Genomic DNA, 24892 nt, shown 5'->3' with positions numbered 1-24892 from the left:
AATAGGTGGTCTTTTTTTATTTTATTATTTATTTATTTATTTATTTTTGTATTTTTCTGAAGCTGGAAATGGGGAGAGACAGTCAGACTCCCGCATGCGCCCGACCGGGATCCACCCGGCACGCCCACCAGGGGACAACGCTCTGCCCACCAGGGGGCGATGCTCTTCTTGCAACCAGAGCCACTCTGTTGCAACCAGAGCCACTCTAGCGCCTGGGGCAGAGGCCAAGGACCCATCCCCAGCGCCCAAGCCATCTTTACTCCAGTGGAGCCTCGGCTGCGGGAGGGGAAGAGAGAGACAGAGAGGAAGGAGAGGGAGGGGGTGGAGAAGCAGATGGGCGCTTCTCCTGTGTGCCCTGGCCGGGAATCGAACCCGGGACTTCTGCACGCCAGGCCGACGCTCTACCACTGAGCCAACCGGCCAGGGCAATAGGTGGTCTTTTTGACTGGCTTTTTTCGCTTAGCAAGTGGTTAAGGTTCGTCCATGTTGTAATATGTATCCATACTTCATTTCTTTTTTTTTTTTTTTTTTTCATTTTTCTGAAGCTGGAAACAGGGAGAGACAGTCAGACAGACTCCCGCATGCGCCCGACCGGGATCCACCCGGCACGCCCACCAGGGGGCGACGCTCTGCCCACCAGGGGGCGATGCTCTGCCCATCCTGGGCGTCGCCATGTTGCGACCCTCCTGGGTGTCGCCATATTGCGACCAGAGCCACTCTAGCGCCTGGGGCAGAGGCCACAGAGCCATCCCCAGCGCCCGGGCCATCTTTTGCTCCAATGGAGCCTTGGCTGCGGGAGGGGAAGAGAGAGACAGAGAGGAGGGCGCGGCAGAGGGGTGGAGAAGCAAATGGGTGCTTCTCCTATGTGCCCTGGCCGGGAATCGAACCCGGGTCCTCCGCACGCTAGGCCGACGCTCTACCGCTGAGCCAACCGGCCAGGGCTCATTTCTTTTTATTGTCAAATTTTTCATTGTATAAAGATGCCGTATTTTATCAATTCATAAGTTGATAGAAATTTAGATTGTTTTTGCCTTTTGGCTATCATGAACAATGCTGCTATGAACATTTGTTTTGAACAGTTTCTCGAACACACTGCTTCTTATTTCAGATTAAGTATTCGGTCTCTTCACAAAGAGGTTGGAGCAATTACAGATGTAGTTATAGTTCCTGGGAGGTTTCATTCCTGAGTTGTGCTAACGGCCTCCCTTGGGCGGCCCATAAAGGGGCAGAGGGGCAGAAGGAAGCTGCCTTGCCCTCCATGGGCTTATTCTGGAGTGTGGTGCACTCTGTGGGCTCCTGTACTTCTGACATTTGAAAGAAGGTCTCTCTAGGATTCGGTGTGCTGGTCATGGGAGGCTTGCTACAGACAGAGGATTGTTGCTCCCTTGTGGGTGTCAGTGTACTGCTCTTGCTCTCTGGGAAGCCTCCTTATCAGAAAAAAATCCTTTGAGTCAACTTCCAACTGAGTAGCCCTAAACTCCCAGATAAGCTCACCTTACCCAACCTTCTAACAGCCTCCCAGGCCCGCCTGGCATCCTCCCACAGAGCTGGGCTCCATCTCATTGGCCCTTCACTGAGATTTAAGAGCTTTAGATCTCCAAAGCTACTATATAACCTTGAAGTTCTGGAGTGGGGAGGCAGATGGTTCAGATCTAGGCATGGCTCTTCTTTTTTCATAGAACAATGGAGTCTGAATTCCATCCCTAAACTAAAAAGGAATTCTATCCCTAGTCACTGGTGGGGACAGAGTAGAGATAAAATCTCAAATGACAACTGTATGGTTCCCATGAGAATCTCCATCATCATAATAATAGTTAATATTTTTATTGAGCACTTATTATGTGTCAGATACTATGTTAACAGATTGTTTTTATTATTTTCAATACTTTCAATTATCCTGAAAATTAAGTATTATTACCCTCATTTTACACATGAGTAAATTAAAGCATGGAGTAGTGAAGTCCAAGGTCCTGTGGATAATAGAGGAAGAATCAGGATTTGAGTTCAATTCTGCCCACTTTCACAGACCCTACTCTTAGCCACAGCGTTGTCGCATCGCCCCATCCAAGTTACTGAGAGAGGAAAGGCTTTGTGGTGAATTTTTAAGGCAGAGCTTCCCAACTTCTGTGCAGAAATAGTGATCTTTTCAGCCTTTCAGGGGCAGGTGGGTCTGGTACAGCTGGAGTCCATGGGCTGGTTTCCTCTGTAGGTACATTGTGTCTATTCAAAAATGATATTGAAGAAGGGATGAACCAGGTGGTTTCACCTTTAAGCTTAGCCTTGCTTCTCATTTACTGTGTGACCTGAACAAGTGCCAAGCTCCAACTTCTTCTAGATTTCTGTGGTCCTCTTATATGGAACAGGGGAACTGGGGACTTGGTGTTTCTGAGGCTTTGTCCAGTCCTGGCATCCACTGAGTGCATTGGAGAGAAGGCCAGGCCGGATATGTTTGATGACTGTGTGACCTGCCCTGGGGTGGTGACTATGTATGACCTGAGGTGTGTGGTGAAACAGGTGAGTCAGGATCCCTTGGCATAGATGTGGGAGCCAGCAAGATAGGTAAATCCAGAACTGCTTAAAGCTGGAAAAAGAAGGCATTTAAAAATATATCTTTAGCCTGACCAGGCAGTGGCATGGTGGACAGAGCATCGGACTGGGATGCAGAGGACCCAGGTTCAAAACCCCAAGGTCGCCAGCTTGACAATGGGCTCATCTGGCTTGAGCGTGGGCTCAATAGCTTGAGCGGGGGGGTCACTGGCTTGAGCATGGGATCATAGACATAACCCCATGGTCGCTGGCTTTAGCCCAAATGTTGCTGGCTTGAAACCCAAGGTCTCTGGCTTGAACAAGGGGTCACTTGCTTTGCTGTAGCCCCCTGGTCAAGTCACGTATGAGAAAGCAATCAATGAACAATTAAAGAGACTAAGGAGCCACAATGAAGAATTCATGCTTCTCATCTCTCCCTTCTTGTCTGTCTGTCCCTTTCTGACCCTCTCTCTGTCTCTCTCCATCTCTGTCTCACACACACACACACACACACACACACACAAAATTTAAGAAATATATATATCTTAATGAGAAATTCAAAGAAAATAAACTTTATTCCATTTTCCTCCTCTTCTTTACCTGGAATGCAATGAAAACTTCAGGCTAACTGAGGATATGGTGAGTTATATTTCTGTTAATAGTTGGATTGTCTTAGGCCTTAGAGAATGAAGGCAACTACATTCTGACTCCAGCCCTTTTGAGAACCCCGGTCTGACTCAGCCCCCTCTTTTCTTAGGAAGGCACATATAAGCTTATTGGCTTTGTAAACCAACTGGCAGTTCACTACACGCAGGTTGGGAACCTGATCCCCAAAGACTCGGATGAAGGACGGCGGCAGCACTACCGTGATGAGTTAGTAGCAGGTAGGCCTCTAGGCCGGCCTGAGGCTGCAGCCTGGTCCCCTTTCTCTGGTCACTCTAGGGAGTAGATTGCTAAGCCAGAAATTTGCAGAGTATCTACTTATATAAAATCCAACAGCTGGCTTCCCTGGATAGGTCTGGGAGCTAACCCATGAGGCTCAGGCCAAGGAGAACCCTGGAGTAGGCGGGCTTAATAGGGCAGCAACCTAGAAGGCCTGTCCTGCCAGGGGACAGGGAAGTGGGCCTGGACTTTGAGCTCAACAGCAATATCCTACCAAGGTTCTCAGGAGTCTGCCAAGTTGCTGTTTGCAGAAACAGAGGTCCATGAAGAAGAAGAAGAACCCAAGGAAGCAGAAGCTGAAGCTGGGAGTCAAACAGATATGCCTACAGCTGAGGTACAGGATAGTATTGCTCTCCAGCCTGCCCCTTCCCATGTCAGCTATGGATGGAGGCTTTAGGACTGACTCATTGCGGGTGGGAGCTGAAAGTGAGAGGGTAGAGGCTGCAGGTGCCAATGCCTCTGGCATCATCGCCCTCTCTCACTGCCATCCTACTCCAGAACATGATTTCTCCCCACTCCCAATTCCCTACCGCCTTTTTCTCATGGCTGAATTCTGGTCCTGTGGGTCTTCCCCCCCCCCCTCAGGCAGCTGACAAAGTGACTGAAGAAGAATTGATGACTCCTAAGCAGCCCAAGGAGCAAAAGCTCACCAACCAGTTCAACTTCAGCGAGAGAGCCTCACAGACGTTCAACAATCCTCTCCGGGTAGAGCAGCCCCCCCCCCCCGGCCCCTTTACCTCCCAACTCTGCACTGTGCATGGGAGGAAAGAAGCAGGCCTAACCCCAGCCCCAGCAGCCTGGCAGGATGACAGGGTAGATGCCATGGCTACTCTTTCCAAAGAGAGCAGGGAGCGAGTGTTCAGTCCCTGTAAGTCATCTGGGCAGGAGTTCAGAGGAAGTAACAAGGAGACTGAAACCCTCCACTGAGACAGTGAAACTTGAATTGGCCTTGAAGAAGAGTTCAGGACGGGGGAAGAGACAGGAGGCTAAAATGTGCCAGGAAGGTGGGGCTAAGAGCCAGCTTGGCCAAAGTTGATAGTCTCTGTGATAGACTAGCTGGAAAAGACTAGAAAAGTTTCGTGGCTCATAAATATGGATAACCCTGAGTACCAGGCTGAAGAACCGCTCAGGATTTCAGGTGAGAGACTCACATGTATAAGGCAGTATTCAACATAATGAATCTGTGAGTAGGCAGAGGTCTACAGGGTGTGTTTTTGGAAGTTCTTAATCACCCTCTGTAAGTCCCTATGCTGACATTTGGTAATCTGGGTGACACACAATAGGGAGAGGGGCACATTTTCCTGATGAAACCAGAGATCCCAGTATTAAGGAGAAGACTGCTCAGGGTGAGGGATATTAATTAGCCCAGTGGCCTGTCAGAGGCTGACCTCTGTGTCCTGCGTCTGGAGGCTGGCCATCGGCCTGATTTCTTGCAGATCTGTCTATCCCCCACTTGGAGTTTGTGTTGGTTGAAACTGGCACAAGCTGGCTACACTTAGGCTTGCTGTCTAGCTTAGGCTTCTTTTGATGGAAGCTTGGATGGAAAATGTAGGCCTTCACTGTATTATTTGGTCCTTTTTACTTCCCTGGCTCTGGCCCTGGCCTTCTTTACTTTCTCAGCTCTGTATCCCACCCCACCCTCAGCTTCAACAGAAAAGCTTCACCCATGGATATACTGTTGAGTTAAATGAGAAGGAGCTAAGGGCTTTCTGTAGGTTTCCTGTTGTCTTTGTTTTCTAGGACCGAGAATGCCAGATGGAGCCTCCTCCCAGGACAAACTTTTCAGCCACTGCCAATCAGGTGAGACCCTGAGCCAGTCTAAAAACTATCACACACACCTCCCATCCATCCTTATCTGGCTGGGCAACAAGGGAGTCTGATGTGGCCAAAGATACCTCTGACAGTCTGCCCTCCTCATCCATCCACCTCCATGTTCCTTCAGTCTCTGAACACCAGGCACATGAGATACTGAACCCCCATTCAGTGAGCTCTGGATCAGCCACTTGCCCCCCAGGGCAAGGCTGACCAAGAGGAAAAGAGGCACGTCTTCTGGAAGTTCCTCCAAGACTAGGGGAAAGCATTTGTTCCCATGGACTCTCTGTAACCCATGACACCCCGTGGCTGACTCTGAAGTTTTAACATTCTAACCCTGCCCTTTCAACAACCTTCAGTGTTCCTGCTGACCCTCAAGTCCTACTGGATAAGCATGCTGATTTGGGCAGGATATGGGCTAAGAGACCTAAGTTCAGGCCCCAACTCTGCTGCTCATACTGCAAGATCCTGGCCAAACCATGTCACCCTTAATGCCTGTTTCTTTCTCTGTCAAATGAAGACAGGGTTGTTGGTGAGCTCTGAATGAGATATCGTGGAAGTATGGAATAATACTGGCCCATAGGTGAATTATTAAATGTAAGCTGTGCCTATCTGGCCTCCAGGTGGCAGTGACTGCCCAGCTCTGGAGAGCACACAGTGTGATCTGGGGCATTTGCCCAGCCTCGATCCTTGCTGCTGCTTCAACTACTATCCTTGGGTTTCTCTTACTGTCAGATCCAGTTTGCAGGAGTTCCCTAACATTTTGTTTATATTTTTGTGCTGATAAGGTATGATCAGTGCTATAGACAGCCAGCCTCAGCTAATAAGTTTATTCTATCTTCATGGGAGATTTTTTTTTTTAATTTCCTAGCTCAGAGTTGTATAAATTAAGAAAAATGTGAGTTAGCACGATGTTTGCCCAGTTGTTTTGCCTGGTAGGGGTTGTAGGCTGGAGCAAAATTGCCACACTGCTGACAACCAAGGCCCTGCACTACATGGTGAAAAGCCCAGCCCAGAGGTTCCCTGAAAACGCTCTCATTCCTGTCCCATAGCTGATGGCTAGCAGGGAAGACAGATGTTGAATACGTAACCACAGTGGGCCAACCATAGGATGATGTGGAGGCATGTGACAAGTTGGTATAATCAACCTCAGAGTTAAAGGCTGAAGACAAGCTGGGTGGCTGAAGATTTTGCCCTGCTTTGATTCCTCTCATTTTGCCCTTGCCTAGTGGGAGATCTATGATGCCTATGTGGAGGAACTTGAGAAGCAGGAAAAGACCAAAGAGAAAGAGAAGACAAAGACACCAGTGGCTAAAAAAATGGGGAAGATGGCCATGAGAAAGATGACATCTATGGAGTCCCAGGTTTGATGAGGGTTACCATAGCTTTGTCACAGAGAATAACTGAGTTTGACCTTGGCACCTGGCTAGACATAAGCTTGGCTATCTGGGAGAACATCACAGACATGCAAAGTAGTGCAGACTAATGTTGAAGTATGAATACTTCTTGTGGGAAGATTTGAGGAGAGCTACAACTGTCTCTGGCATTCCATACCTCCCCCAAATTTTATATTGATCTGGAAGCTAGCAGAGGTTCGGTATTGTTGGCCTGGGGGCAACAGAAGATAGAAATGCTATTGAAAGCCGGATATGTACCCTGGAAAAGCAGGTAGTCTTCTCAGAATGGGTTGGGATATGAGAATAAGGCACCCCCTCCTTGGGCATGGGTTCGTGGGGTATAGGAGGGTAGTTTGCTCTTTGATATTTAGTTCTTTGATTTACATGCACTCAATTTTTTAGGTGAGTCTTCAGGACCAGAAGTCAAATCAGAGTTGATAATGGATACCAGCAAATCTAGGCCAATGGGTGTGACTACTCTGGGATGGATTTATCATAAAGAGTCATGTAGGAGTTGTAGAGTTCATGATTAGGGGTTTCACTGTGGGTGTAGCTAGCATAGATTTGTCCATCATCATGGAAGTTGTTGCAGTGAAAGGTCACTGCAGACAGGTTCACTATAGGGAGATGTTGAAGGGCGACATTTATCCCTTAAACAGAGAGAAATGTGGGTCAGGAGCCATAGGTCCAGTATGGAAATCAGGATGAGTTTGACCTGCGGTAGGATGGGAAGAACGAGGTCCACAGGAAACTAGGGTCTGAGTTCAGTACCTTGGAGAGCTCCCAGAAACCTCTTAGGAAAGTAGCTCTGCTCCTATCCAGAATAGAAGCCAGATGGGTTAAAGGAAATTCTGCTTCCTTTGTTTGAGGTATGCCTACTTCCACTCAATTCCATGTTCCTGATAAAATCACATTTTTGGAGAAGTTTGAGGATTCCCTGTCTTCACTTAAAACTGTCCCAATTCAGTTTCATTCCATCATAGACCAAGTACTTGGTAATCATGCCCATGCTGGACACTGGAATCCGGAGGTGATATTTAAAGTCCCTGCACTGCAGGTTGCCCAGTCCAGACCCTTGACTTCCCCTGCACTGTTTTCTTAGAGGTTAGAGGCTTCGGAGAGGCTATTGGCCTGGGTCAGGGTTCATAGGAAGATTCATCAGCAGTTCAGCTATGCGCTCTGTGCTGGGATCGTGGTTACAGAAAACAACTGAAAAAATGGTCAATTAGAGAGGAACTGGCTCTTTATGTGGGGCTGAGAGTATGGACCCTCAAGTCCACAGACTTGAGTTTATATCCTGACTTTCTCTAAAACTTGTTTCCTCATCTGTAAAGACATCCTAGTGATAACTGCTTTGCCAGATTGTCCTAAGAACTCAATATAATATATGTGCAGCCCCTAATATAGTATTTGCTTGGTTCTGATTGATATGAGGTGTCATGCTACAGTTAATGAAGCCGAGAGGGTTCACTTGAAGAAGTGCTGACTTGGGATGAGACACTGTCCCTACATCAGAAGAACTATTACCAGCACACAATTCCCTGTTGCCAGAGGACAGAGTTACTATGGGTAAAAGACTCAGGGAAGTAGGTTTCAGCCAGTAGGCTGTATGACTACAGAATATGCTGCCTGACATGAGGAGAGTCATTTGCCAGGAAGCTGCTGAGGGGAAAAGGTTCCTGCTTTGAATCAGGGAATAGGGGCCATAGCTGGGGCTAGGTGAACTCTAAGGACTCTGATTTGAAGACTCCAATGAATGTCCTTGGTCAGTTTTCTGAGATAAACTTGAAGTCACTTTGAGACCTAACAAAAGGCTCTCAAAGGGCATGTGACTTTATAAGACCCCACCACATTGGCTTAAGTGTTTCCTCTGACACCATCACCACTGTCACCAACCAGGCACTGAATTAATAATACCACATGCATTATTACATTTAATCCTACAATGACCCTATGATACAGGTGGCATTATCCATCCTGTACTAAAGTACTCTAAGACTCAGAGAAGTTGAGCAGCTTGCCCAGAGTTGCCATCTGGCTCCTAATCTGTGAAATGGGAAGGGAATGCAGGTCTGGTGGCTCTAGAACCCATTCTCTCTCTCTCTCTTTTTTTATTTTTATTTTTTATTTTTCTGAAGTTGGAAATGGGAGGCAGTCAGACAGACTCCTGCATGCGCCCGACAGGGATCCACCTGGCATGCCCACCAGGGGGCGTCGCTCTGCCGCAATCAGAGCCATTCTAGCACCTGAGGCAGAGGCCACAGAGCCATCCTCAGTGCCCGGGCAAACTTTGCTCCAGTGGAGCCTTGGCTGCAGGAGGGGAAGAGAGAGACAGAGAGGAAGGAGAGGGGGAGGGGTAGAGAAGCAGATGGGCGCTTCTCTTGTGTGCCCTGGCCCGGAAACGAACCTGGGACTCCTGCACGCTAGGCTGATGCTCTACCACTGAGCCAACCAGCCAGGGCTAGAACCCATTCTCTTAATAACCACTTCCTGACACAGCCATTCCTGAGAGATCTCATCCTCAAGAGCCATGGGCCTGGCCCTCTGGAGACTTTCTGGATGGCTGCCCACTCAGCTGGTTTCCTCCTGCCACCTGCCCTAAACTCTTGAGCTTTTCTTGCCAGTTCCAAACTCTATGCTCCTCTAATAACCCGCTAAGCATTTCACCTTGTGGATTTATGGAATTTCACAGAATGATAATCTTGGTTTTTTGTTCAAAATGTGTCATTTTTCTCTGACATGAAACTTCCTGCTTTCTCTTTGGTGGGAAAAGTGGGCAGGGCCCTGGTTTGGAAGTCAGTTCTGCCTGATACTCCTGTATACAAGCATGTCTCTTTTCCCTCTCTTGGTCTCTGTGTCTTCTCCAACTCTTGACTAAATCTATGAGGCCTTTAATGGGAGTCTTTGTCATTTCCTGAGCTGGCAAAACTTCTCTGTCCCCACCTGAGAAGCCTCCTACCTGCCCTTGTCTGCTCTCTGCTGCAGTACCTTTCCTGGGCTCTCTTCAATGCCCTGTCTTGCCCTCAGAGATATGACTTCTCCAGAATAAGCTCAGAATAAAAGAGCACAAAGCAGGCTCTTCCCAGGAGCCAGTATGGCAGTGTAGACTCTTTATGCTGCTTGTGACCTAGGCATTCCCAGAGGGTGTGATGGGGTAAGGTGGACCTTGAGGCATGAAGAGATACCTTTACAGAGCTATCTGGCAGGGCTGGTATCAGAGAGGCATTGCTGAACCAACTGCAAGTCTGGCCATGGCTTGGGACATGGCCTTTCATGTGCTTGCTTATGAAAGAACATGTCACCTCTGTATCTCCACAGAGTGATGATATCACTAAAGTGACGCAAGCTGCTAAAATCGTGGAGCGAATGGTCAACCAGAACACATATGATGATGTTGCTCAGGGTAAGATTTAAAGTTCTGGCAACTACTGTTATTGCCTGCATTAAAAATCCCTCATTCAAGGTAAGTATTTGAGTGTCCCCATGGTCGGCCCATAAGTACAAGGGGAGAACAAATAATCCCTCCTTCCTCTGGATATTACTAGGGAGACAAGACTTACACAGGTTAACCATGTACAATAGCATAAGAAAAAATGTATGTGTGATGAGATCTGACCATGGTGCCGCAAAAAAACACTTGCCCACTAGTGAACAAATGTCATCTGCCAAGAATCCTGGGAGGCTGGCAGAGTCGAGATTAACCCTACTTCATACATGAGGAAGCTCAGGCCAAGGCCACCTGGCTAGTGAATGGCAGAAAGGACCCAAAACTAGGTCTTGAGCTTCCCAATTCTGATCTCTGTTCTCTATCCTGCTTGGGACAGTATAAATGCTAGGATGCAGACAGAAACTTCTCTGGGGGCCCTCGAGAATGGAGGAAGGGAAATGAGGGATGAATGGCAGCAGTCAAGGAAGGCTTCAGGGACGGACGGTTGAGCTGGATGCCAAGGGACAAGCAGAGTTTGAGTAGATTAGCAGAAAGGTGGATGTTCTGGGGCAGGGGACAGCATGAGCAGTGACTTGGTGATGAAAATGAATTGCAATGGACTCTGGGGACAAGGGACAGCAGGCTCAGTGACCCAAACAGGGGCTTTGTTGGAAAGTGATGGGAGCTCAGGCTGGAAAGGTGGTTGGAACCAGTTAATGGAGGGCCTTGAACGTTATGCAGAAATGTGAGCTTTCTCTGCAGACATTTCAAATATACTATCCAGGCAGGGACACAGCCCAGTGAGAGCAGGCTGCAGGAGAATGTGATTGGGTAGAATACAGAGACTGAGGTGAAGGTGAGGTTCAGGTGTGTGTGTGGGGGGGTGGGGGTGGGCCTTGCCACACCTTGCCCAGACTGCATCAAGGGGATGGAGAAAAAGGAGCAGTTATATAACAAAAACAAGCACCAGCATTCCCTGGGAATCGCCTGTGTATGCTATGTTATTACATGTGTTATTTTATTTAATTCTGACAACAACACTCTCAGGTTAATACCATTATCTCCATTTCATAGATGAGAAATTCAGGCTGTATTGTTGCCACTTGTCCAAACTACAGCTGGTGTGAGGTGTAGTACTCAAACACAGACCTGTCGGATCCATAGCCCAAGCACTTCAGCATGAGGCTACAGAGCCACTGAGCTGGAAGAGACATTTCAAATAAACGTTCAATAGGTCTGTGCTGGTGATTAATTAGTGATGAGGCAAAGAAAGAGATTGATTCAGAAATGCTTAAATCCTGGGGGCCTGGGAAATTCTTGTGCCTTTGACAGAGCCAGGAAAACGGAATCCTTCCCAGGGCATGAACAGCACATTCCCAAGTGGCTTGTATTTCCCTAAGAGGTTGTGCATTTATTTGGAGCAGCTGCGTCCCCAGAGTTGGCAGCTCCTCACTGCTGGCTGATCTCCTTTACTGACAGCCTAGGGCTCTTCTTGGTGACTTGATGCTTATTGCTCACCCATGGGACATAGAAACCAGGGCTGCCAAGACCAGAAACCTAAACAAGCCCCCTTGTTATCATTCAGGCTGGAAAACGACCTTGAGTGCTTTTCAAAGCTGTCAAAGTACACAGTAGCTCTGAATGAATTTGTCACTCACACAGCTTGGCTTCCTGAAACCCAGCCTCTGCAACTAGCCCCTCAAAGGACGGCAAACATGATTAATATCCATGGAGAAATTGGCCTTAGTGAACCTTTTTCATTTATAAGAACACAGTCACATAAAAATGTGTTGAACTTTGATTTTTTTAATTGCATACTCTTTTCCCTGTGGGAAAGTGTAATCATGAAGGAGAAGTAAAAACAGAGAAGTGTTACCAATTAGTCTCTCTGAAATGAGGCATTTTCAAAGATAGCCCAAGCTCAGGGATCTCTGATGTGATCAAGGCTCCTGCTTTTGACAACTCAAATCTTTTTTTGTTCTAAGACATTTTTGAGGTTTGAATGTAGTCCCACAGTGTCAAGGTATGGATGTTGGGAGAGAGGTAGGGGCCATGCCTGGAAATGTGCTTGACCATGTTGGATAAAAGGACTCATTTTCTCATAGGTCATCCTTAGTTGGAAAGAAGACAGAATCTTCACTTCTGTTGATTTATTTCATTGAATTGTCATTGATTACTTGGTGGCTGGCCCTGTGCTAGGTACTGTAGACTCAGAGATGACTATCACGGGCTTCCTCCTCTCTAGAAGCTGTCTGGTGAGGGAGACAGGCCAAAGGATAAATAGAGGCAACACAGTGTAACAGACGTTTCAATAGAGAGGCACAGGGCTGGAACCGAGGAATAAATTACTTCTGCTCAACAAGAATGTGAAGGCCTCAACGATCCAGTTTGATCTGGATCTAGAGTGAATAGGAATTTGCCAGGAAAATGGAAGAGTAGGACATTTTAGACACTATTTGATATATAGAGGGTACGTGAACAACTGACTGGAAATGACATGGAAATAGTGGCCTGGAGCCTTAGTTTAACTAGGGAGCCCCTGTGCAAGGGGAGCCATTAAGGGGTTCTCAGTGGGATGGCGGTAGTGTATGGTGAGGTGATTTCTTTGTTTTCACTCGGGTAGCTCTGCAGAAGATGGGCTGGAGGAGTTAGTGGAGGTAGGGAGACCAGTTAGAAAAGTGGTGTAATGATCCAGCCTGACCTGTGGTGGCGCAGTGGATAAAGCTCCCACCTGGAATGCTGAGGTCGCCAGTTCCAAACCCTGGGCTTGCCTGATCAAGGCACATTCAGGAAGCAACTACTATTAATTGATGCTTCCTGCTTCTCCCCCCTTTATCTCCCTCTCTTTCTCCTCTCCTTCCCCTCTCTCTGAAAAATCAATAAGTAACATATGAAAAAGAAAAATGGTGCAATGATCCATGTGATGGCTATTGGGGCCTGAACCTGGAGAGTGGCTAAGGGTTTAGGGAGAAGTGAATGGGTTAAAAAAGATAATCAGAAGCAAATTATGAGGGATGGTGGAAAGAGATCAGTCAAGGGTTACCCACATTTCTGGTTTAGACAAGTAGGAGGATAAATGGGGCTCCTACCTAAGTTAGAGAAAACAGGAGGCAGGATAATTTAGGGCAGGAGATGAAGCTGAGTTCAGAGAACCCAGGAGGGATCCAGGCAGTTTCACTATAGTGGGGCTTGGTAGTGGCTGCTAGATGGGCAAAACTGGGATTGTATTTTATCTGTGCAGACATGGCCACTTAATTGTAATTTACCTCCAACAACAATGACGACTAACAATCATATATCTAGAGAGCTTACAATGTGCCAGGTATTTTTCTAAGTATTTTATATGTATTTACCCTATTAATTCTCATGAGTCCTTTGAGATATTCCTAGTCTGAAACACAGAGAGATTGATTGTTTTGGCCAAGAAGGTACAGAGAGAAGGTGACGGACCTGATTTGCCATAAAGTGGCCGTCCCATGGCTGACACCTATGTATGTTTAAGATTTTAAGTACTATGAGGACGCTGCTGACGAATACCGAGAGCAGGAGGGTACGCTGCTGCCTCTCTGGAAGTTCCAAAACGACAAAGCCAAGCGCCTGGCAGTTACCGCCCTCTGCTGGTGAGTATAGGAATTGCAGCAAACCCAGAGTTTCTGAGTACCCGCTGTTTCCAAGCCCTAACTAAGCAGGGCACTCCTATAGCACTTAGCCACGTTGAGGGTCACGTGTAGCATTATGAGAAAAAACAGGACTAGGATTCTTATGGGATTGTAGGATAAGCTGAGGTCTCTAAACTCAACAGTAGATGGCTGCATTGTAGATAGGCACCAGTGCTCCTGGGAAGTCTCATGTCCATGGGAGAGCCATGTCCATTCCCCGAGACAATGGGCTCACATTTCTTTTGCAGGAATCCAAAGTACAGTGATCTGTTTGCAGTGGGACATGGCTCCTGTAAGTAATTTGGCTGTTTGTTTATTTTCTCACTTAACCAGCAAACACTAAGTGCCTATTCAGTGCAGAGTTCTTTGTCAAGTGTGAAAGATACAGAGAGATGACTGGGATACAGCTACTGCCCTTGGGGCTCACAGTCAGTTTTCCAAAGACCAACACTCACACCAGCAAGTAGTATTGCCGGGTGAAGAAACATGTCAAAATGATCCCTGAGGGAGTTATTACGGTTAAGAAAGAAGGAGAGATCACTTCTGGCAGAGGTACCAGTGTGTGCAAAGGTCTGGAAGCTGTCAAGAGGCCCGGGGTCAACCCCCAAAGGGCTAGGTAAGCCATTCCAAGAAGCTTGACCCTTGTTCTGAGGACAGTCTTCTGACCTTCTCCCACGAAAAACCACTGAAGGAATTCAAGGTCAGGGACACAACCAGTGTAGGTGGAAATGCAGGCATGAGACTGGATTTCGGAGGCCAATTAGGAGACTGATGCGGACATCCCAAAGAGACGTGGCAGGATCTGAACCGTGACTATGGAGTGGGGATGGTGCTTCTCGAGAAGCATGAGAAGGAAGACTGGACCAGATCTGGGGAAGGATAAGATGGTGGGGCTGAGGGAGGGAAGTGTTCCTGATCAGACCCTGGAGCAGGCAAGAGTGGGGGCAAGTGCTTGATGTTCATCATTTGGCCCCTGAGCCCTGGGTGACCACTGTTATCCAGGGTGGTTCTGCCCTCCACACACACAGCACGAGACAACAGTGTGGTTACTGTGTGGCAGTTTGATTTCCCTTCATGTTCCTGGGTCCCTGCAGAAGCCCCTACCTCCTTGCTGGCCAGGACATTCCCCCTTCCTAACAGGAGAGGGCCCCACACTTCACATTAGCTGCAGCTTGTTCTCCAGCCAGGAGGACCAGCTTCTGTGAACAGGAAAACCTTTCCGTTCTCCAAGCTGCTGCTGGCTGGCAGGCTTACAAGCTCCTGGTCTCTGCCCCTCAGACCGCCAGTCTGCCCATTCTGTAACCAGGGTGGGGAGTTGAGGGAGGGGAGGACAAGGAGGAGTTGGTGTTTGTCATTCCTCTCAGGGAGGAGACCTTGGAGCTGCTCCCAGTCTCGTGGTCTGGGCTGCCTTTGAGGATGCCCTAAATGCCCGCTTTGTGTCCCCACTCTTGAGGGTGGGCTGCTGCCAAGCTGGAAGCACCCTCCCCCTCTGGCAAGGAACTAGCACATTCCTCCCCCTCTGCTGCAGCTACTGGGCCTGGAATGGGGCCTGGGGGCTGGGCAGGCCCTCCCAGGAGTGGGTGTGGACATGAATGGGTATGAGGCTGCTGTCAGCCCAGGCTCTCTGCCCAGGCTTGACGTGAGGGTGAGGGAGGCTCCCCAGCAGGTGGGAGGAGGAACTGCTTCAGCTCTAGCCTCATCCTCCTTCCACTCAGCACCAGGAGCAGGGTCGGCTGATCCGAGTCATGTGTAGACTGTCCATGGAGGCAGTGTCTGCCTGCAGCAGTGGAGAAGAGTAAACCACCCCCCAGGAATAGATGACCTCGAGTCCAGCAGGCTCAACAGCCTCCTTTAGACAGGCTCTCGCCCAAGGAGGGTCTCTTTGTCCTTTGTTGGTCCTTTCAGCCACATCTACATGCCTGAGAGGTGCCCGCCAGCTGCAAACCTTCTGGCTGGAGGGTTGCTTTCCAGTGGTATGACCTGGGTCCAGAATCTCTCTGAGCCTTGGTTTTCTCATTGGTGACAGAGGCTGTCCACCCCAGGGCTGCTGTGAGGCACACTTGTTAAAAAAAAAGGGGGCAAAAGTGCCCTGTCAGCTGTGGGACCACCCACACATAAAGGACAACCATTGTTGATTTGTCTTCTGGTCTTTCCCCTAGCTTTTCTGTAGGACTCTCAGGGGACCTGAGCAGAGGGAGGAGGCTGTAGGGACAGAGCATAATCAGATGAGGCCCCTACCTACTCTTTTAGAGAGCAGGGTCCAGTGGCAGCGGTGCTGTTTGCTGTTGATGTCAGTGGCCCAGGAGTTGTTGACCAGCTTTCAGACAATCATCCCTTCTCCAGGGCCCACATATCTCAGTATGATTCTGCAGAGGCCTGCACAGAGCCCGGCTGGGCTAGGACTCAGAAGAGCACCTACATTCACTCCTGAGGTCATCTCTGGAGTCCCATGCTCTTGAATGCCCAGATGCCTCCCTGGAAGAAAGAGGGTAAAACTGAGGCAGACCAGAGGCACCCCATTTACTGGACAGGGTCATTGTGAGGAGCGGCTGGCTTACCAGCATCCATCACACTGTCTTGGGAAGCTCCAAGGTGCCAACCTTCTACCATCAGACTTGACCTTGTGAATAAACACTGGAGTGAGCATTTGGGTTTGTTGTTGGGTTTGACCCTGATGAGCTTAGCCCAGGCTTCCTTTTGTCTGGAATTCCCAGATGTTTATTCTCTGATCCAGCCAAATAAGACTTTGGCAGGGGTAGCTATGTAACCCAGGAAGGATGGGGCCAACGCCCCATTTTGGGGATAGGGCAGATTGCCTGGAGGAGCAAGCTGGTGAAGAAAAAGGAGTCTGAGCAATTGTCTGCAGCAGCACAGAAGCATTCACACCTGCCGCCCCTCTGGAACTGCTGGGTGCCAGGTGATCGGCATGCCAGGCTGCATATCAGGCAGAGACTGGGTGCTCCCTAGGGCCAGGCTCCGTGTTCCCAGCAGAGTGGAGAAAGAGGCTATCAGCAGGTGAAAGCAGATGGGGGAATACTGGAGGTCAAAGGGAGCTAGTCCAGGAAAAGAGGCGAAGCTGGGTTGCAATTATGTCAGCCTGCTGCACTGATGGGGTCCTTTCTAGCCCATTAGCCAGTTCATGGCACGGGAATGGGGACTCCTTATGATGGGCAGGGATAATGGAACAGATCTTAGAAACTCTTGTGGTCCTGACTTGCTATCACACAGGCGATGAGGAGGAAGCTTCCCAGCTGTCCCTTAGCCCAGCCTCCCTCTGGAGGCAACACAGTCAGAAGAAGCCAGTCAGGCCCAGAGTCCCAGCACTAAACCCATTCCCACTTAGTCCCACCACATCCCGGCCTGTCCCTATGCCTACCCAGGCCAGCGACATACTCGTAGGGATTTAAATCTTCCCTGATTATTTATTTGTCAGCTTCACTAATTAAGCAATGTTAATTTCATTTACTGAAAATGGAAATTCATCCACCTCATTTCTCCCCGTTCATCCTCCACACACAAAATCCATCGCTCCTCGGCTGCAGGCTGCGTAAAATTTACAGGACTAATTATGTTGTCAGGTCTCTTTGTAAATACAGTCCATAAAGGCCACTGCGCTCGCCGGGTTGTAGTGCAAGGGCATTCCCGTTGTTAGTTTAATTACTGGTTAGTTATTTAAGTTCTCAAATGTTTGCCTCATTTTCCCTAAATCAAATTAAATGTCCCACGTGATGTATCCTGTCTCCAAGGCTTTGCTCTTATTTCCCACACTCTTTAAATATGAATTCTAATTGGATGAGAGTGCTTGGAAAGCCCAGCAGCCCAGGAGGCTGAGCTCAGCCTGGCACCATGGCCTCTGGGCCATACTGGAGGTTTGGAAACCTCTAGCATTGATGCCCTTTCTTGGGGCAGCCTTGAGGTGGTCCCCAGCCTTTGTGGACTGTGAAAATCTTAATCCAGGGGGCATTTCTGTTCCTAGAGTCCACGGTGACAGGGCTGGGGTGTGGGAAACTAAGGGAGGATGTCAGCTTCGGCATCAGAAGTTCTGGGGATCATTGTATCCACCCTGATTTCTACAGGGACTGTTTCCAAACCATCCCAGGAGATGGTGCCATCCATGGGGCATCTCCCTCTGGTTCCTAGAAGTGGGGTTTGCATCAGCCTTCCCTGAATGCTACAGAATTAGTGTCCTATTGCTGCTATAATAAATGACCACAAACATAATGGCTTAAAACAACACAAATTTATTATCTTACAGTTCTGGAGGTCAGAAGTCTAAAATAGATTTCATTGAACAAGAGTCAGGGATTGGTAGGGCTTCATTCCTTTGGGAGGCTCTAGCAGTGGTCGGCAAACTGCAGCTCGCGAGCCACATGCGGCTCCTTGGCCCCTTGACTGTGGCTCTCCCACAAAATACCACGTGCGGGAGCTACCTCAATAAGGAATGTACCTACCTGTATAGTTTAGGTTTAAAAAATTTGGCTCTCAAAAGAAATTTCAATCGTTGTACTTTTGATATTTGGCTCTGTTGACTAATGAGTTTGCCGACCACTGCTCTAGGGGAACATCCATTTCCTTGCCTTTTCCTGCTTAGGGGCTGCCCACATTCCATGGATAGCGGCTCCACTAGCAATTGCAACATTCTGACATTTGCTTCTGTTGCATCCCCTTCTCTGACTCTCCTGCCTCGCTCTTTCCCTTATAAGAACCCCTGTGTTTACAGTAGGTCTGCCCAGATAATCCAAGATAATCTCCCCATCTCAAAGTCCTTAACTTAATCACATCTGCAAAATCCTTTTTTTTTTGCTGCGCAAAGTAACACATTTATGGGTTCTGGGGATTAGGACATGGATATCTTTGGGGGACATTATTTGGCCTGCCACAGCCCCCCTCCGTGTGCCTCTTGTATGACTAAATAAAGAGAGTCACTAAACAGCTGCTGCCTTAGAGTCAGCCCTGAACTGGACTTGTTTGGGATGCCACAGTAAGAGATGAGGGGGCCTGCTGTCTGAGGATGGCTTGGTATCCTTGTCTGTGCAGCTTGTCATCCACTTCCCTGTGCCCACTGACCTGGCTTCAGCCTGATGCCCCAACATGCACTCTGCCTGCCTTGCCATCCCTGAATCCTGAGCAGGAGCCCAGGATTCTCCTGACAGCCAGAACTCTCTGCAGTAATCCCCCTGCTGCCTATGATTACAGCTGTTAGTGTCAGGGCAGGGATAGAGCTGGGGGTCTGAGGCCCCTGCCAGTGATTGCCAGTTCAAGAAGACATCCATCCATGCTCCTCGCTAGGCACTGCTCTGCCTGAGCCGTAGCAGAGGAAACTGAGGGCAGCAAGAGGTCTAGGGTAGAATTAAGCTATCCTTCCCCTGAGACCATCACTTTCTGAGAACTGCCAGATCAGACTCCGTTGATTCTCTTCTTCCAAATCTTGTGGATCATTGAAGACTGAGTCAGAGAGGCCTTAGAGCAGGGGTCCCCAAACTACGGCCCGCGGGCCACATGCGGCCCCCTGAGGCCATTTATCCAGCCCCCGCCGCACTCCCAGAAGGGGCACCTCTTTCACTGGTGGTCAGTGAGAGGAGCATAGTTCCCATTGAAATACTGGTCAGTTTGTTGATTTAAATTTACTTGTTTTTTATTTTAAATATTGTATTTGTTCCTGTTTTGTTTTTTTACTTTAAAATAAGATATGTGCAGTGTGCATAGGGATTTGTTCATAGTTTTTTTTATAGTCAGGCCCTCCAATCGTCTGAGGGACAGTGAACTGGCCCCCTGTGTAAAAAGTTTGGGGACCCCTGCCTTAGAGATTGTCCTGCAGAGCAGGGTAACAGGAGGCAACCCTCCCACGGGAGAGAGCAAGCCTGCCAGGCCATGCCAGGCCACGCTTACTCCATCCTTTGGTTGAAGACTAAGTAAATGACCTGCTAATCTGTAATAATGCAATACAAGTAGAGGAGCTCCTCAAGACGGGGCAGGCCCAAGGGAGAGGCTGGATGGTCTGGAAGCCTTCTGGAGAAGGGCAAAGGTACAAAGTGAAATAGGGGAGTTAAGACCAGGCCAGTACATAAGTGCCCTCTCTCTCTCTCTCTCTCTCTCTCTCTCTCTCTCCCTCTCTCTCTCTTTCTCGTCTCCCTTCCTCACTACCTTCCTCTTTTTCTCCATTTTTAAAAAATTGCTATTTCTCATTCCCTTCTACCTAGCCACACACACTTACTGAAATTCTGTTGCCTGGAGGAACCGGAATTCCATCTCTGGCCCCAGACTTCAGTCTCTGCCTCTTTTTTTTTATTGTGCTTGTTGGGGTAACATTGGTTAATAATATTGAATGGGTTGCAAGTATACAATTCTATGATACATCATCTGTATACTGTATTGTGTGTTTGCCACCTGAGTCTCTTCCTCTTCATACAGTAGAGTATGGGGTTAGGGGCTCCCATCACTGTCTCTGGATTCTCTAGCCCTATTTTGAGAAGCCAGAGTTTGTGGGATTCAGGACGAAGTACCCCAGGGCCCAGGGCCCCAGGCTCTGTAGCCTTGAGTCTGATGGAATTCAAGCCCTCACTGGGAACTGAAGTATTGTAGGTGACCTTGATGCCGGTGTTATAGTAGGACTGCTGGTGACATCATACTGGGAATGTTGGAGGGCTGGGCAATGATGTCACTAAGCTGCTGATGATCTGGCTGGTGACATCATACTGGGAATGTTGGATGGCTGGGAAGTGATGTCACTGGGTCTGCTGGTAGTCTGAGCAATGATATCACATGGGGACCATTGGGAGTCTGAATAGTGATATCATTTTAGGACTTTTAGAAGACAATATGATAATACCGTGCTGGGAGAGTTGGAGGTTTGGGCTGTGATATCACACTGGATATATTTGGATAGTGGAATAGTGAGGTCTCATAAGGGCCACTGGAGTCAGAGGTGATAAGATTTTAGAATAAGGAGTGGAGAGGAAGCCCCAGTTAAATCAGAACTTTCTATGCTTTCCTGGTAGAGTTTGGCAGATAGAGCACTGAATTGAAATTCAGGGAGCACATAGTCTAGCCATGATTAGAAACTGTGGTGTTTATCACACAAGGGCTCAGGTTAAGAAAGGGAGTCGGGTTAAAGAAAGGGAGGCTTATTGTCAGGATGTATATGGCTTGGGACTAAGGCAGGATGTCAGGCCTTAGTATGATTGGTTGCTTCATGTGATTAGTGTGTCTCTCTCTCATGAAATCCATACTTCTCTCTGCCACAGGCTTCCTCTTATCATGCTTGACTGCCCTGTCCCTTACACATTCTCTATGGATTTGCCAGTCATCAGCACCCTATTAAGTCTGGTCCCCCCTTCCCCTTCTTTCTTCACCTCCGTGTAAAGACCAGGTTAGGGTCATTATCCTGAGTAGGGCAGTTTCAGCTACAAACAGGATGTTGGGAATGGTGAATACCATGTGATGGGTATAATATACCTGGGTACACCGTTTCTCCCCTCTAATTTCAGTTTAACCATCTTTAAATTTAGTGGGCCATAAACCCAGCTTCTAGTCCCAGTGGTTCTATGAATGGGTCGAGATGTCCTCACTACAGGTACTAAGCCAACCTACCCTCCTTCCCTGGTTTCACTGGTCATGAAGACTCCATGGACACATGCAGGGACACGAAGTGCTTGAAGCTTGTTCCTAGAGCCCATGGGTCATCACTGCTGTCCCTCAAGGGACCAGGTCCTGTGCCCACTTTGCCCCATCTGAGTCCTCAGCCTGAGCATCAGTCATCCACCTACCCACCTTTTTATTCACTCACCTGTGTGCCTACCCACTCACCCTGTCAGTCTTGCCTAGCATCAAGGACAGATTGGACATCAAGGGCATCAGCAGCTCACCCCTGCCCTAGTGTCTGACACTGATTCCCCAGTAAGAGCTTGCCTCATTCTGCGGCAGGAGCTGGCTCTCTCATCACACTAGCTAGCTGAGGGCAGCCTCGTGTCTTGAGTGGAGCATCTCTGTCCCTGCCAGAGTCTAGCCCTGGGGGAGGCCCAGATCAGGTGCTCAGGATTTGCATGACGAAAGGAGCTACAAGTGACTGTCACACTGCCTAGTTCAAGCCCGTAGATATCTGGGTGGGAAAGAGGCTCCCCGCAGTGAGCAGCAGATCTCTCTCTTCCTTGTAAAGTCAGCCCTCGGGGCCTACTCTGGAGCCCCACAAATGAGGCACTGTCAGCTCTCCTCCCCACCTCTACCTCAAGACCAGCTCCCTACTGGCTTTGACATATCACCAGGCTCAGAGTAACCCAACTTAGTTCTGGGGGATCTAGAAGCACCCCAGATCCTCCTCTTTGCAAGAGGTTCACTTTCCCCAGAGCCGAAGCAGTTTCCTTCCTGACTACTATGCTGGGAGAGGGCCCTCTTCTCAGCCAAAGGCTACCTTCGCATAAGGCCCCCAAGATGGAGGTGACTCTGGCCTTCTACCTCTCCAGTTCTGGCTCTTCTGAGCTTGGAAAGGATCCTGGGATGGTGACTGGACCTGAGGGCTTGGGTGACGCATTATCATGACGAGCAGCAAGTGTGCAGAGAACGAAAGAAAAAGTGGGAAGCACTCTCTTGACATGGGGCAGACAGGGAGGAGGAACTCAGCAAGTGGCCATGGTTGACCACCAAAAGGTGTGCCCAGGCCAGGAGGATGGCAGAATGGCCTGTGGAAGCCTGACTGGCTGGTCTGGGACTTCTTGATTCTGGGAGCATGGACTCAGGCTGCAACCAGGGATTGTGGGGCCATTGGGTATGGAAAAATACCCAGAAGTAGCTAGTTTGGGACTGATAGACAATTCCATGTTAGTCCAAACTGGCTGGAGGTCTGGGAGCCAACATAGGCATTATGCAGGCATCTAAGGACAGCAACTTGTCCCTGGCCCAGGCATCTGAACTACAGTGTGTCCGTAAAATCATGGTGCACTTTTGACCGGTCACAGGGAAGCAACAAAAGACGATAGAAATGTGAAATCTGCATTAAATATAAGGAAAACTCTCCCAGTTTCATACCTATTCAGTGCAGTTCGATGTGGGCTCATGCACAGATTTTTTAGAGCTCCTTAGGTAGCTATCCCATATAGCCTCTACAGACTCATCACTGACTGATGGCCTACCAGAACGGGGTTTCTCCATCAAACTGCCGGTTTCCTTCAACTGCTTATCCCACCGAGTAATGTTATTCCTATGTGGTGGCGCTTCATTATAAACGCGCTGATATTTACGTTGCACTTTGGTCATGGATTTGAATTTAGCTAGCCACAGAACACACTGAACTTTCCTCTGTACCGTCCACATCTCGACTGGCATGGCCGTGGGCTGCTCCACTGTATACACGGTGTTACATCATCCTACAGAAACTGGGAGTGTTTTCCTTTTATTTGGTGCAGATTTCACATTTCTATCGTCTTTTGTTGCTTTCCTGTGACTGGTCAAAAGTGCACCATGACTTTACAGACACACTGTTTATCTGAGGATACTGCTCCTTCCCAAGCCCACACACATTCTGTTGAGCCTGCGTACCCCTTTCCTGTACTATAGGGAGAATAAAGAATGACAGTCTCTCTGATAAACGTGGTCACCTTTACTACTTGTTGAAACCTGCTGTGAACCCTGAAAATGGGTAGGCCAAGCCTTAGGATCCCATTTCACAGACAGAGAAGATTAAGCTCAGAGAGGGAGGCTGTGACCATCCGATGGGGAAGGAGCATGGGGGCTTCTGGGTCAGGCAGTTGGATCCTACAACCACAGAGGCCCATCTTTCCTGGGGCAGATGACTTCATGAAGCAGAGCCGGGGCATGCTGCTGCTCTACAGCATGAAGAACCCCAGCTTTCCTGAGTACACCTTCAGCAGCGACAGTGGCATCATGTGTCTCGACATGCACGTGGACCACCCCTACCTGGTGGTGGTGGGCCACTACGATGGCAACGTAGCCATTTACAACCTCAAGAAGCCTCACTCCCAGCCCGCCTTCCGCAGCTCAGCCAAGTCTGGCAAGCACACGGATCCCGTATGGCAGGTCAGCCCTGAACCAGGGAGGGGGATGTGGGTATCGATGAGTAGTGTGTGGGCTTGGGAGCCACTTTGGAGAGGACAGGGTCGTAAGCAAGGGGGTGGAGATGACAGGTACCAGTTTAGAGGTCAAGGAGCTGGGTATGAGAAGGGGCAAAGAAGTGTGGGTGAGAATCAGAAGGTAAGAGGGTCTGCAGTAGGAGCTGGGTCTACTGTCCCAGAGTGTAGTACTCCAGCCCGCTGGGAACTACCGGTGTCGCATGGAAGAAACTTACTCAAGACACAAACTTATGTCAAGAGGAAGAGGCGGAGGCCTGCCAAGGGAGGCAAAGAAGACCTCCTGAATTCCCTTTTCCCTTAGCTTTTATTGATCAGAAGCAAACCAGTGTTAACAGGATTACAAGGGAGGGGGGCCAGGTGATAAGGGGAAAGAATGACTAATAGCCAGTTTGCTGACATGGAGAAAGGGCTAATTTGGGTCAGTACATTCTTTTTCTTTTGCTAATTAACAAGCACAAAGGGAGGGGCAATCTAGAACCTCTAGGCCAGTGGTCCCCAACCTTTTTTGAGCCACGGACCGGTTTAATGTCAGAAAATATTTTCACGGACCGGCCTTTAGGGTGGACGGATAAATGTATCACATGACCGAGACAAGTGTCAAGAGTGAGTCTTAGACGGATGTAACAGAGGGAATCTGGTCATTTCTTAAAAATAAAACATAGTTCAGACTTAAATACAAATAAAACGGAAATAATGTAAGTTATTTATTCTTTCTCTGCAGACTGATACCAAATGGCCCAAGGACCTGTACCAGTCCGCGGCCCAGGGGTTGGGGACCACTGCTCTGGGCTAATTTTCTAAAGCATTCCTTTGTGTCTGCACAAAAGTCACTCATTCACACAGTTTCTTGGTGTTTGCATCCAAGAGACACTCACTCAGGGCTTTTAACTAAAGTTCCCCAATCCAAGTCATAGAGGGTTCAAGGTTAGATGGGTGATTTCCTATATCAGAGACCAGGCAGTGGCGCAGTGGATAGAGCATCGGACTGGGATGCAGGGGACCCAGGTTCGAGACCCCGAGGTTGCCAGCTTGAGCGTGGGCTCATCT

The 24892-nt window shown here is 48.7% G+C and overlaps 1 protein-coding gene across 1 annotated transcript in view; it reads left to right on the top strand.

Moving 5' to 3' along the window:
- The window catches only part of DNAI1 (dynein axonemal intermediate chain 1), a 77083-nt gene that overhangs the window by 38580 nt on the left and 13611 nt on the right, over nt 1-24892 (top strand). The window contains exons 5-13 of the mRNA XM_066254711.1: nt 3284-3410; nt 3687-3802; nt 4054-4173; nt 5209-5268; nt 6510-6644; nt 9996-10080; nt 13607-13724; nt 14012-14055; nt 23545-23792. Coding sequence (XP_066110808.1) covers nt 3284-3410; nt 3687-3802; nt 4054-4173; nt 5209-5268; nt 6510-6644; nt 9996-10080; nt 13607-13724; nt 14012-14055; nt 23545-23792 — 1053 coding nt within the window. The remainder of the gene's footprint in view (nt 1-3283; nt 3411-3686; nt 3803-4053; nt 4174-5208; nt 5269-6509; nt 6645-9995; nt 10081-13606; nt 13725-14011; nt 14056-23544; nt 23793-24892) is intronic.

This window comes from Saccopteryx bilineata, chromosome 2, assembly GCF_036850765.1.
Source record: "Saccopteryx bilineata isolate mSacBil1 chromosome 2, mSacBil1_pri_phased_curated, whole genome shotgun sequence".
NCBI classification, from domain to species: Eukaryota; Metazoa; Chordata; class Mammalia; order Chiroptera; family Emballonuridae; genus Saccopteryx; species Saccopteryx bilineata.
This window is presented reverse-complemented; position numbering and strand designations above follow the sequence as displayed.